At 39.8% G+C, this 15,151-nt stretch overlaps 1 protein-coding gene across 1 annotated transcript in view; it reads right to left on the minus strand.

Annotated features, from left to right (window-relative positions):
* PITPNM3 (PITPNM family member 3) overlaps positions 1-15,151 on the minus strand; it is a 93,797-nt gene that overhangs the window by 19,640 nt on the left and 59,006 nt on the right. Inside the window, exons 6-9 of the mRNA XM_009881438.1 lie at positions 14,356-14,545; positions 12,073-12,192; positions 5,298-5,470; positions 2,523-2,692 (exon numbers count right to left, since the gene is read on the minus strand). Coding sequence (XP_009879740.1) covers positions 2,523-2,692; positions 5,298-5,470; positions 12,073-12,192; positions 14,356-14,545 — 653 coding nt within the window. The remainder of the gene's footprint in view (positions 1-2,522; positions 2,693-5,297; positions 5,471-12,072; positions 12,193-14,355; positions 14,546-15,151) is intronic.

Below are 15,151 nucleotides of genomic sequence, written 5' to 3' on the forward strand. Positions count from 1 at the left end.
AAGCATGGCTCTATGCATCAATCAGCTCACCTGGTAGCAGATGAAAAGAAAGTGGGAGATAAGAAGACTGCTTGTTGAGGACACTACAGAATCTTTTCCCTTTCCCACCATCAAATAAATCAGAGCTTCATGCCACCTTTGTCCCTTTCCCACCATTAAGCAGGCCACATGCAAAAACTACGGCCCGTGAGATCCTTCTGTGAAGTACCTTTCCACAGTTCTCCAGAAACCACTGTCAAATAACCTTTTTTCTTAACATATTCTCCAAGTAGGGTAAAAAACGCGCCCATGAGTTTATCGCGCTATGAAAACTGAGTAAATTCTCCCATGTATTCCAGTTAATTGCATCACAAGAGAAGCAGAAGAGAAACACCAGCAAGACTGCAAAGTTCCAAGACTACTTTTGACAGCTTTCTTCAAGCTGTATTTTGTTCTCACCATTTGCCAGAAAAAATGGAAACAGGTCACCTGTGTGAGAGCATTTAAGCACAGCACAAATTAATTCTTTTCAAGGAAAGTATAATTCTCTTGCAGAGCCCACGTAGCATGAAATACATTCTGTGAGGTAAAGCACTGCACTGCATTATAATTAGAACCATATTTTGGAAAGCCTATAACTTTGATGTGTGTATTTAGGGATCTAGTGCTTATAAAGTAGAGCAGTAAATGGGGTATTACCCTAATAAACTAGAGCTCCCTTCCCTAGTGGGTAGTGTATTGGTTTATTCTTTCTTTCTTGTCATGCTTCAGATTAACTGTCAGAGTCAAACGTAAAGGAAGTGCTTAATGTAGCTAAATCACTTGCCTAACTGCACCTTCTAATACTTCTTGTACAGGAACTTTTCCTGTACTCGTCGGCCTTCTGTACATGCACAGAAGGCGGACAAAGCAAGCCGGGAATGCAAACAGCAGGGTTATGAAAGTTGTCAGCATAGGGCAAATTAAGATATTTAGTGGCAACAGGAAAGCATGTTCTCTGAGTTATCAGCTGTTTTCACACCCCTCGTCTGACTTGGCAAAGGAATATAGCACATCATGTTCCAAAGCAGATTACTTCCTACTACTGTGGCATTTAGCAGTCTTAGTTCCCATAGAGAGCAAGAGCGAAACACCCTACCACTACAGCCATCCTAAGGTAGAACAGTGCCACTCTGTGGATGTAACTAAATGCTCATGATAAATTTGGAATTCTAAAAAGCACTGGCATTTTCATAGGGTAGCAAGCCTCTTCCAAGGACAACCAGCTCAGAGACTGGAAGAATCTGGCAGAGACACACAAATGATCAGTACTTTAGAAAATAAGAACTGAGACAGTGGGAGAAGCACAGAAGAGAGTGCTGGAGGGTAACCAGAACTGTCAAGGAAGCACTAAGGGACCAACAGAATATTTGACAGAAGAGAATTAAAAGGCACTTGTCAAGGAAACAAAAAAACCCAGAAACTCAATTCCCTGCCCCAAACCCCCCAGCAAAACCCCCACTGTCTTCACAGGGAAGTGCTGCTAATCTTGTAAAGAAATTCCTAAGACAGAAAAACAAATTGCAGTGCCGTTTTCAAAGCCAGCCATCATCTATGCAATTCTTGTTCGTTTCCCTGACAGCTCTTTCACAGATGCAAAAGGCCTTAGTTTCCATCAAAATATATATGAATTCCCATTTTTTTTAGCTGAGCTTTGTTTTTGTTGGTGGTTGTTTTTGTGTGTTTTTTTTTTTTAATTTGAATAAAACTCAGTATGGCAAATATGAGGAATGAAATGCAAAATGGAAGTTTCATTATGCTCTCTCATAAGTCCATGGAACTTGCTAAAAAAATCCTATCAGATTTCTAAAGGCTTGAAAGACATGGCTTTGGTCATTTTTTTAATTATGTCAGTTAGAAGAATTTTCAGTTTATATTACATTCCACTTTATTCCTGCAATCAAATGTGACTTTAAAAGCTCAGTCAAATACATTACTCAAAGTCTATAAATTGAGAACAAAAAACTTGGGAATCCTCAACTCTTCTCACTATTGCAACTAATTTTTCTCCCTCACCTGATAAATGAATGTGTAATTTCCTATGAAGATGCTGTGCTATCCAAATCTCATACAATGCAAAGAGGCAAAACACACACTGAATTTTGAAAAGTAAGTTAAGCTCATACAGTAATTGAAAAAAACAAAAAAATCCAGATGCATTTAGAAATAAAACAAAAACATCCTGCATGTGCCTGATCACTAGGCTGTTACCAGAGAGGAAAAAATGGCTTGCAACCAACACACCTGGGGCTAAATTTACCCATGAAGACAGACGTGAACAAGATGCAATACCGAACCAAGCACAGATGTTATTTTTGTTATCTTTTTAAGGACTGATCCTCAGTGAGGTGTAAGCTTGATGTTGTATGACATGGAATATATGATTAACAGCAGAGCGAAAGACAGTCTTCAACTAGGCTTCTTTATTTACCTCCTTTTATATCAGTCTCTTTGTTTACAAAGGTCATTAAGCAGCCTGCACTCTGACCCCAGAAAGAGCTTACCATCCAGGCCAGGTAGAACAGTGCTCCTCATGGCCAGCACCAAACCAAGCGGTGATCCGAAGAGGAAGAAATCAGACACCTCGAATTCAAATCGGCCCAGGTTTACTTCTGAGAGACTGGAATTCACAGGAGGAAAGTCTGCACCATCTTTCAACACACTTGAGTGGATGCTGAGCAAAGAAAACGCACTGATTCAACAATAACGAAGAGGGCATCCAGAGAAAAAATCCATTCCCAAAATAGGCTGCTTGGAAAGCTCTAGCATCTGTATCGAGATCCAAGCAATATGCCTTAAACTGTAGATAGATATTGCAGTGTAGCAGCAACTTATCATTATTTCAAGTGCGGCTATTCAGTAAATTTACTACCTCGAACATGCAAGAGTTTTCTACAATTATTCTACAGAATACTTACTGGTAAGTTATGCAAGGACTCTGAAGATTGAAGTTTCCCTCCGCTCCCTTTTAGCAGTACAGATGTATGTAAGTTTATTCTGAAACTTCTGTTACAAATTCTAACCTACTCAAGTTGTAGGGCAATGGTATGATAAGGTTACAGTTATAAAGTATGTTTCATGGGAACATAAAAAGCATTGTTCTAATCTGTTCCTTAAGCTATGAACTAGAATTTCACTACTTTTGAACTATTTATTACAGGTTAAAACTAGTGATGCTTATAGACAGCTTTTAATCTTTTAGGTGATTTACACACTTTCCTTTACTTTGTATGCCATACGTGCATGAGGTAAATACAGATCACGTATCCCTCACTGAGACAGAAAAGACTCACCCCTCATTTAGTTCTGTTGGAGATGAAATAACTACATTCAGAAGCAGAAAAGTAGCATATACTTCTGCTGCCCAGTCAGGAGACTGAGCAGAACATGCCCCCAGAGCATGCAGGGCCTGACTGAGAGATGCTGACCAGGCTGACTTCAACCAGAGCTGTAACCGAAGCACTCACAAGTTATCGGTACACTACATCTGTATCAGTGGCCAAGCATGGATCAGAATCCAGAAATCCTGAAGATTGGTGCCAAATCAGGCCTAGACACCAGGCTCCTCTTTCAATCTGAGAACCTAGTGACATTCTCAACTTGTAACCCGATGTTATTAACTGAAACCCTGGGGGCCAAGGTCATGGCCCCTTTAGGACAAACATGAAGAAAGCCAAGAATTGAATCCACCATCAGGCACAGCAGTTAGGAGCTACCTCTGTAACTCTGAGAGCCAAACGCTCTCAGACAAAAAGCACAAGCTGACACTCAAACACAACCACAGTGTGTAGGACAAGGACATTTCTGTGTGAAAGAGTGATCTTTGTAACCTCACTACTCACACTGACATGCCACCTCTAAATTGCAGTAAATGAGCTCACAGGGAAAAAAGTCTTAACAATCTTAGGCAAGTCTCCAACAGGGAACCAAAGGCTTGGAATCGCTCTCTATCTACAGGGTGGGTCAGAGGATGATGTGGTTTGGTTTGATTTGTGTCTGTCCCCCCCGCCTTTTACCTTAGTAAGGATGGGGTTTTTTTGTCCAACTATTCCTCAATAACTTAGCAACTAAGGAGTCCAAAATGTGAATGGAAGACAACACCTTTCTATCTGCTTGCTTAAGTACAGCTGCATGTAAACCTTTCAGTTTAAAATCATAGACACACAAGAAATGAAAAAAAGGCTTGGAAGAAAACTGTTATCTTTGTCTTTTCATTATCCTATTATCCCCCAAGTCTGAAGTGCTTTATACAAGCCAATACTGTGCTTTAAATGTAACACAGTACTCCTTCTATACAAGAACCTAAAATCAACTGACAAAAAAACATCCTCGTGTTTTCAGTCATAGACAAGTGAAAAACAACCATTCTGCCTCAGAGGGAAGACACTTTACAACATGTCAGTATCCAGAAAACCCAACGGTTTGAAAATAAAAGCAGAACAGTCAACAAAAGCAAAGCAAAGAACATTCAGTCTAAGCAAGAAAATAAAATTACTTTAAACTGCTACTAACCAAATTGCCAGACTTGAAGTAAAGCACAGTAGTAAGTCTGCACTATACTCAACTGTAGCAGAACTGAAACTTCAACACACAGTAAGATTTCTCCCTGCATCACTCCCAATGAAATAAAAGAAATAAGATGATGGATAGAGGAAAAAAAAGCACAAAGAATTCAGATAAGTAAAAAACCCAAATAGCTTAGAAGAGGCAGAAACAATGAGACAAAGGGAATGCTTATCTTCCCATCAAATCTGTGTTTTAAAGGTTTCTTAGGATCCAGGAAAGCTAATTAAGTTAACTATCCCTCCCCCAACTTCCTCCTCATTTAAGCCAAATGTTTATGCAGGGGGGTTTGTTGTTGTTTTGAAGCTGATCTGAATAGCTCATAGACAAATGGCACCACCTAAAACAATTATCTCACTATTGTCAGAATAACAGAAAGCCTGTAAGTGAGGTCAGAGAGATCTTTAGAAAGAAAAACAGAAGTTTAGAATTATAAAGCATCCATCCCATCTTGATTTGTGGAACTACTTGCGTTCAGTTTTGCATATTCAAAACTCTACAACTGAATGAAGATTAAGTAAAAAACTCTCCACATGTGAGTAAGTTCATACCAGACCCAACATACCTATGGTTTCCTTTGAGGCATATCCTGGGACTCTAAGCAAACCTCTAGAAACGCACCCCAAACAATAGAAGTGATTCTGTTGCTCTGGTGCGGACAGGCTCCGCTGCATGGCAAGCCTGTTTCATTTACTCAGTCGTCAAACACTAGTTACCTAGACAGGAAAGCGTGATGTTGGGTTATAGCATCACAGTCATAGGTGGATGAGTCGCTCTGTTTCCTAGGCAACGGCTTCTCATCCTCCATGATTCCCGAGATGTCAATATTGCTTTTGCTCAGGCGTTTGCTGCCACCCAGACTGGAGTCCTCTGCTAAGAGGGGATTATCCTTCAGAGAATGAACAGAGCAAAAGGAAGATTTAGACAGTGACCAAAATACGACAGAGCTTATATGAAATGGCTGCATTTATACATTTGATCTCACTTTATCCAAGAAAGGGTGGGAGGGGTCAGACTTTCTCTCTGCAGTGGAAAATAAGGAAAGAGATGAAGACTAAATTTCCCTGTAAGATGTATAGCCTAAAAGCTGGAAGGAGAAGCAGGAATTTTAAGGCAGGGAGGAGGACTAACACAAAAGCTTTATCCCTCATGACTTCATCATTCTCAGAGAACTATAAATATCATAAAGTAATCAGAACGGGTCTTACCTGAGTGCACAAAATGCCCATTACAATATTAATGATCTTGCTCATCACGTTCCATGGATGTGGGACCTGACTTTTTAAGAATGTGAACTTCTGCAGGATGCAAGAGACCAGTGGTACCATGTCTTTAAGGTACCCCTTAAAATAGGAAATAGATTTATTTACTGCTCATTTCCTCCAGCGCTTCTGCAGCTTGCGCCAGCATCCTCCCTGACATTTCACTATTACCCCAGACTTCTATTCCTGCATCCCCCTCAGTAGCAAATGCAAATGATGCTTTTCAAAACAAATGCCATTGGACTGAACTCCCCATTCATATGTGAGATCTGGGTGCAGGAGACACACAAGATTTGGTTCTTTCTAATAACTGTGTAATCCAATTCTGTGTAAATCTCCCTCTATCAGATCAAAAAAAAAAAAAAAGAGACAGTGTGAAAATGCCTGACACCTATTTTAACAAAACTTCAAAAACACAAATATCAACAAGGCACACTGAGAGAACAGATACAGTTAACCCCCTTCTAATTGTGTAATTATTGGTTTTCATCCATATTCTGCTAACTCTTACAATGCAGTGCTAGAATTCACAGGATGATATGATACAACTAGCATTAGCATCTTAATAATTTGCAGAGTAGTAGTTTAGGACCAGCATGTTCACAGACAATTATTCCTGTGATGGCACAATGAAAAAACTTAACATGCGTGTTGGAATCTCTTCTGCATTTCACAGGAACGTAGCAAAATTAACATCATGCCAACTTTAATATGAAAGTTGTGTAAGATTTAGGACCTTGCTTGGCATAATACTAATACATCTCCAATGTGAAAACTAAGCCTCACTTTTCGTAATTGATGCTGTTAATGAGTGCAGTGAACTATTTCACAGGGCCAGGCAGGAGGTGAGGGCTCCTGCGGTATGCTGGCAGCTGACTGCCCCCACCGTTTTTTATGCTCAAGTGATGTAAAACTAAAATAAAGTCTCCACCTAAAATATGTGCTTCCGTTGAGTTCAAGCCAGAACCAACTACATGCCCTACTTGTATTTTTTTATGTAATAGTAACTTTTTTTCAGCCTGACACTGACTCTAGGTAGCTTGATTGGCCCCACAACCTTACACTGAAGCTCTGTTATAACATCAGCCCTTTTTAGCAACTCTATTACCCAGAACACCAGGGACCTCTCAACTCCAAAATTCCTATAACCAAAGTGTTCCTGACAGAGTTTCTTACAAAGTAAGTTTTTACAGGTAAATTCTCAAGAACGTAAGTGAACAACATTTCTTTATCTGCTCATGTCTCATGATTATCTAAAAATGATTCAGCAAAGGCATTTATTTACATCTTAGCTGTTGTGATGAGTTCTGATCTCTAGCTTGATCCCAAGCAACACTGCCATGAAAATGCAACATATTTATGACTTTAAATCATAACTTGCACGATACAAATATTCTGCAACCTTTGCCTAAAATTCCAATGTGGTATTTTTACTATGAATAAAATTATTAGAGCGCATAAGTATATTCATGGTGGCACGTAAAATGGAGGTGAATCAACATAAGCATAGCTAAAAGGAAATGTTTAGAGAGAATCGAAGTCCATGAAATGCGCTGACAGATCCATTGATTTAAACAGGCTGTAGGTCAAGCTCTTTAACATCATACCATCAGTGACTTCTGAAAACCATATCAGTGCTGTCAAGGCTCAGAGTTTCATCAAAACCCCGGTGACATTTTAAGGCTCCCTTCATTAAAATTACATGGCAGATATGTCAGCATCTCAGCTCCCCTTACTTTTTAAAAAGGAATTCCTGTCAATGTTATTGAGAAAAACGGGAACCCTGGAAGGTGTCAGAAGCAAGAAAGCAGATGCAAGGAACTCAACACAATTAAATATTTTTGTTTAGGTCTCTTATTTCCTGGTGGTCTCAGGAAGAAGGCTGGCTGTTGGAAAGGCATACAGTTGACAGTAACATAACCCCAAACACTTTTCTTTTAGTCACATGCATGTTTGTCCACAGTATTTAAAAACTAGTTTGTGTCACCACAGAACTAGCTGAGAAGACTTTATAGTAATGGAAGCTAATATGTTCATCCCTGAAAGCTGGCAACAATTCACCTCTGTCCTCTAAGCTTCAGTAACAGGTTGTCCTTGCAGAGTGTGTGTTTTCCTCTTGTGTCGTAAGACAATCTCAGACAGGTCAAATTTTGCAGGAGTTTGACAGTCTCAGAACAATACTGTGTGGGAAAAGCATCGAGCTCCCTCTTCTGCACTGCTGTCATTAAGGTTAACCCCGCGTACCCAGCATTTCAATTGGGCATGTCGATTAACTGGGCATAACACAGCAGAATGCTAGCTGCTTTTTGTTGGTTAAACTCTAGAACAATAACCATCACCTACAGCAAGTTAACAGAACGTGGCATGCTATTATTACACTGCAGAAGAAAGCCTTTATTTTTTTTGGTCAAAATCAACACATTTTAAACTTGTTTTTCTATGGGTAAAACTCAGGTCTTCCAAAGCAGACATGCCACAGACAGTTCAATGAGGGAAGAAAAAAGTAGTTTTAGAAGGACAAGGGACTAGATCTCTATGAGACAACTGTAGGGACAACCCACTGGGAAACTGGCATTGTACAAGACAGCAGGATTCAAAGTTGTTCTTTCCTTATCGCATAAAATTCTCTCCCCATGCTCATTTACATTTTCCCCACCACTCCCCTCTGCCCCTGTCTTGCTGGACATAGCATTATGCCACTGCATTACACTGGAAGTGTCACTGGAACACTCTTCACAATTCACAACAGCAAATGCCCCAAGTAAAAATAGACTTTATCTTGCTCAGTACTTTTAAGCAACTTGCAAACAGCAAGAAAAAAACAGATAGACAAAACAGAGGATGTGAGAAAAAGTGCAAGGTTTACAGATGAGGACCGAGGCACGATAGATCAAGAGACTTGGCCAAAGTCACGCAGACAATGAAAAATATGCTAATGGAATCTATTTCCCTGAAGCTACAGAAAAAACAAGTTCATAGGACAGGTATTTCCCATAAGCTCACCCAGTACTGGAAAACATTACCAGCCCTGTGCACATGGGGTGAGATTTCATGTCAAAGAGAGATGTTGAAGAACCTAATCTGTTCTCCAGAATTATGCAGATGAGTGGCAGGAAAATGAAAACAAGACAGAAGCAGTATGGATCTATGAGATTAACCTTCCCACACTGTTCCACCTATAGTCTTCAACAGCCAAGAGGATCTCCTGGCTTCTCTGACAAGCAAATAATTAGTCTTATTCCTGAGAACAGGGAATTTGGGAACTATAGTTAGTGTCAGTCCTGGAGCTGGCTTTTATCTCATTAACAATCTGTTCATGTGATAGTCCCTTGGGGACTGAACTGGGACCACATTAATTTTACGCATGTTACTGAACAGCCATTCAATAAGGTAAGCCTGCCAACCCCTTCACAGAGACAGAAGGTTATTGGTGAGAAGAACTCACTGAGAAATTAGCTTCTCTAAACCATCTGGGCCTTCTCTGCATCTGAACAGTGAAAATTACATCAGAGGCTACAAGTACGTCAAAAAGTCTGCACACTGTGGCGTCATGGTGAAGAGAAAGCGTTCAAATTCATAGCAGTCTGATACATTAAAAAAACCCAACAACCTCTTGTTAAAAAAAACAAATTCAAACCTATTCAAAGAACCTGTCCAGATTTTAATCTCACTGGTTTAAGCATTTAGGTTCACCGTCATGAGACAGTCTTTCTTGTATACTGCAAAAGACACTGAGTCAATACGGCATTTATATTAGCCAGATCAGGGAGTGAGACATAGTTCTGAAAAATATATTAAACCAGTAAAAAGACATTAGGCAACACATTGGAAGAGGTTGAGGTGACCAGTATAGAGACTACTTGCTGCATTTTAAGCAGTTAAAAAGCTTGTTTTCCATTGCTACAAGTTCTTTCAACTCCCCCACATGCCACAATTAAAATCTCATCTGCAGTAAAATGGTATCAATTTGCATCAGTGACCCACAGATGGCTTTTATTTATCCTTGATCCACGTGAAGCAAATCGTCAACTTTCTCCATTCATCCGAATGAAGAGTTGTCTACTTCTAAATTATTTTAGCTGTTGCAACAAAAAAGAACCACCTTTCTCTTCTAAGACACAGTGTTCCCAACCAAGTACAGTGATTGCTAACATAGGACTGGGCTCCCACTTGATGATGGACCAAATTCACCACAATCTTCTGTCCATGAATAACCCAAGGAGTGACACGATGATGATGACAACACTACTGGCTTTCTTTGTTAAGTATTTTGACATTTACAAATGTAACTGATTTTTAATGAGCAAGAGTTACTAGTCTGGTCTGAGCAGAGTGATACTCGCTCTGCTGCAGATTCTTTTATTGAACATGCAGGTAAATTTTCAAATACTGCCCTGTACAAGCATGTACATGCAACAATCATCATGATCTCAGCAATCATTCACATTTCTGCCTATACTGTAGAAGTCACTACCTATAATGGATAATTCTGACTTGATTATTTAGTGTGTATTGGAAACTAAAATACAGAAACCAAACTAGAACACACAAACGAACAAATACTCATGTGGGGTAGCAGAAGAATGTACCATTCTAATTCCTTATTTACATTGCCTCATTAAATTAACAGGCCCTCTCTCCCCAAAAGGAAGTCTCTAGCGCCCAAAACTGTGAACTATCCAGGGAACATAATGGTCACTGTATCACCAATCTAGCTTATTATAGACCACTTTGAAATAAACAGAGTAAGAAGGGAACTACATAAACTTAATTTACTCTATTTTCATGGTTTATAACCAGAACATAAAATGCAATGGTTGAGAGTACCTCAGTCTCATCCTTATTTCCAGCTAGTTTCATTTCGCAAATGCCCCTGACATTTGTGAAATGGTAAAGTAAAAAACTCTCTTATATTTCTGCATCTCAAACTCTTCCAATGAGATCCATTTCTACTGGAGACAGCAAGGAAGGGGAAAAAAAACCAAACAGTAAAAAAAGAGTCCTCCTGAATGTGTTTCACAGGAGCAAGATGAGAACAATGGACAGAAAGAGAAGATAAGGAAGGAAAAGAATACTTAGTTCTTCTGAATGCATAGAGCAGTAGAGATGAAGACAGGAGGAGAAAAGTGAAAAGATGGAGAGAGGAATAGGAAGAGGAGCTCTGTGGTATCAGGAAAGAGAGGAATACGGGAAAGTCGAAACTATAAGAGCAGGGGAGTCAAAAGAGCCTGTACTCCCTAAAGCCTGATCCTCACTCTCAGGTTCACCAGCAGCCCTTGTACAATCAACCCCACTGTAGGAATCGGATCCAGGAGGACCAGTTCTCCATTTAGTCTGGTTGCAATGCACTGTCCTCAGTGCTGGTGCTATCAAAGGCTGGCTGCTGAGAATCCAGAGCTGTGTTATTAATGGTGAGTAATTCTCCTTCCTGGAAACATTAGAGGATGACTCTTTGCTCATGGGTACTCCCATCACACATAGGCCTCCACTGAACCAAGCAAGCTGCTATCACTGAGCCCATTTTTGAGGAGAGAGGTTAACTAAAAAGTCAAGAGGTGAAACAATTTGGCCAGGGTCACAAAACCATCAAAGAATGGAGCGTGGGCAGCTCACTCGGTGTCAGCTCTGATACGCCACACTCCCTCTCCATATCCATTTGAGTCTGAAGTACATAAGATTAGTTGAACTTCAATTTTCTTTCTTAAGTGTTGAACACAATAATGAAGCTCACATGCTAGCATTACTTTAAAACATTGTGCTTTTACTATTATAAAATCTTCCCTGGATCACTGTTAGAATTAATCCTCCCTTCTTTCCAAATACTCATATAGACACTGTTATGCTCAGTGGTCCATTCACAGATCCTCAGGTGACCTGCATTCCTTATCAGGAAGGAGGCATTCTTTCACCAGCCACTAAAACTTATTCATGAACACACTTAATGCTAGACTACCCCCAGGCAGTAGCATAAGGAATTCCAGACCCTATGTGAACAAATAAAAAAAATATTAAAAGAAAGATAAAAGATTTTGGTAAAACCAGGAACTGTATATCATAAAACTGAAGCTGCAGACCTAATTTTCAGACAGCAATTTTTTGATATATGAGCAAAATCCCATGCTATCATGGCAATTTACCAAATCCTTAAATTTTCTCTGTTTTATATGGAGCTGATTTCCTCCAGGGAATGAATCTATAGGGTCTCAGTTGTGTGGATTTTTCTCTTCACCTGGATGCTGCTGATGCTTCCTCTCCTGCTACTGTTCCGACTCTCATCAGCTGTATTAGAACTATAGCAGATGGCATCAAAGCCCAAAATTCCTCCAATGCAGTCACCAATGAGACACACCTGAGGAAATAAAAAGTTTTTTGGGGGACATGTAGCAAGTGTTTTAAAAGAAACAAAAAGCATCACAGCACTGCAGAATAGTTGCTGTCTTACTTTACACCCTTGTTCCTGTTTTTTTTACACCTTGGTTCCTACTGCAGCTGAAAACATGTAGCCACTTTCTCCCACTCACTTTTATGTCCAGACATACGCCCTAAGCCAAGAATACCTGTCCCAAGGGACTATTCTGACCAGCTGGGAGTTCTGCCAAATGGGCTAGGATTCTTCCAGCTGGTTGCGGCCAGACTGCAGCTTGAAAAGTCCAGATCACTGGGGAACCTGTCTGACAAAGATTTCAAGCCACTTAACATTTTCTTCAGAGTCATACAGGGAAGAGGATCTCAACAGATTAAAACCAGATTAGTACTCCCCTGTCAGGACAAGGAAACGGAACTTTAAAATGTGAAGCAAGAGTGAATGTCTCTGCTTAATACTTCATTTAATACAAACGTACAAGCTACCTTCGAAGTACGGGCCTGGGAATTAAAATACACTGAGTACTAAAATTGGAATTCAATAGTTGGAGTAACTTTTTGACACAGTAGAATGTACCTCACAAGCCAATTCCACTGAACGCCTCCCCATCCCATAGGATTTCTAATCCTCATTATTAATGGCATTAAGGTAATGGTGTTAACTTGTTCCAGATGCTGTAAAAAAACAAAAAGGCAATCTCTGACCTAATGGACTCGCAATATAAATAGACAGAAGAGACCAAAATATGAAAGGAAAGATAAACATAGGGTGGGGGTCAGGTTATACGGTATGTATTTCAGAAGTACAGGACTTATTCAGAGATAGAGTTGAGATTTCTACCTAAGGATGAAAGCAAAGCACCGTAGACAGCACAGAGAAGTCACTTCCATTCTATCAATGCCAATAATTGTTGATGGCGAAACTTCTGTGGAGCATACAGAGGTCGTGCAGCTTTCCACATGAAATATTAATATATTTGGTTTGTAAAACACACCAAGAGGACTTCTTTGTCAAAGAAAAAGAACCCATAACACTCAATTTCTATAGAGAGAATTGTTTTCACAATTATTTCTGTAACTGGTATAATTCTTCTTTACATAACCTCACCTTTCATAATGTTCTGTCACTGCAGCTGGGCTGTTTTTATGCTTCAAGCATGAAAGCACTATGGATATTAAAACTGGCTTCAAACCAAATTTTAGCCTAAAAATACTGATATGCCACAGCATAATCTTGTTACTGCTATGGAAAAGAATTTGTGTAACAAGACACGTTTTCCTTCAAAGATTACACTATATATTTTTTTCTTTTTGTGAAGTCTGGAGGTCTCTGTACTTTAAGGAAGTGTATGTTTCCATCTCTGTAGAAGGCCCCATCACAAAATAATTTCAGTAACTCATGCAGGGTAGCAGTATCATATTTATTCTATGTGAAGCAGGAAAGTACTGAGTTTTGTAGTCTAAAGATGGACAAGCAGGAACAATAACTGTGGCTTGTCAGCTGGAAGAAGTCTGCAGGTGACTTCCCTGGGGAGTGGGTCACACCAGAAAAATTACACGACTTTCCCAAAGTTACACAGGAAATCTGCAACGCTGTTGGCAACTGAGTATTTGCCTTCTAAGTTTCTTTACTGTCGATTGTTTTATTACTACTGTGATGGAGGCAAAAAAGAAATAGCAACACTTTAATATCAGATTCCTTATGCTCTTAGTCAGTGATGTCCCAACTTTTCCATCAGCTATAGCAGGTGTGTGAGGAACTCAGTAACACAGGTTATTAACTGTCTTGGCTTGGCATGCTTGTTCACTGCTTACCATACCACACTGACCACACAACTATGGCTCTAATACATTACCAGAGCTTGTAGCAATACTTAGTAAGAGGTTAGGGGTCAAAGTGCTTGTGGGAGAAGATATAGTATCTTCTACCAACTGAGTAAGTCCAGGTTAGATACTGCACAGGATTCCAGAAATGTCTTTCTCAGGCTGGGAACTGAGAAGGCATTCTGCATATGTAATCCCATGCTAACATTCATTCATCGTATTTGCAGCGTTGTCCCACTCTCATAACTCAAAACCCTGAACACAACAGCTTAAAGAGAAACAGCCTTGCTCCGAAGGAATTTGATGTAAGAGAAAATAGTCCTACCTGTCCATTAAAACCAGCCCCATCTGTAGATTTGAGAAATTCATTGTAAACTTGATTGGCTCTACTGATCACCATGGCAACTGCATCCTGGTATTGAGGGGATGAAACAGCCAGCAAGGGCAAGGCAGCCAGCGGGATGTGGTCTTCACTGCTGCTGAGACAGCTCTCATCGTAGCTGTATGGATTTAGGCTAGAGAAGAACATGTTATCACCAGGAAAAATGCAAGAGGCAGCACACAGCATTAAAGAATGAACAGAAATGGGTTGGGCTATTGCAGTTCACAATGATATAATACACAAAGGATCATTGCATCACAGAATTCAACTGCTTAAAAAAATCACGGAGTTACCACTTTATGTGAATGAGATCATGCTAGAAGGCATTTCTGTAATTAAACATACTTGGTGCAATTTTTCCACACACAAGTAGACATAATTTAGAACAGCAAAGAGATTATTCTGTTTCAATGCTTTTTTTTTTTTTTCTCTCCATATAGCGACTTACTATATCAAAGAATGGGATCGAATCATCACACTGGAATTTTGCTCCCTAGAACACAAGTGTAACAGATCTATTGTTCAAAAGCATATAAACCCACTTTTCCCACTGTCCCACCCTTTCAAAAAGATGGAGCAAAGCCGCATACATTCTGAAATCATACATAAATGTTTGCATAGTAACATTTTTCAAAAAGGAGGTGACACAACTGAAAACACAAGCTGAAATTCAATGTCAGCTTTATTTTAGCTCGGATGTGCACCCTGCAAGTGTCTCAGTAAATCTGCCAACCGTGTC

The sequence above is a fragment of the Charadrius vociferus genome, unplaced genomic scaffold, assembly GCF_000708025.1.
Source record: "Charadrius vociferus isolate BGI_N301 unplaced genomic scaffold, ASM70802v2 scaffold323, whole genome shotgun sequence".
Lineage (NCBI taxonomy): Eukaryota > Metazoa > Chordata > Aves > Charadriiformes > Charadriidae > Charadrius > Charadrius vociferus.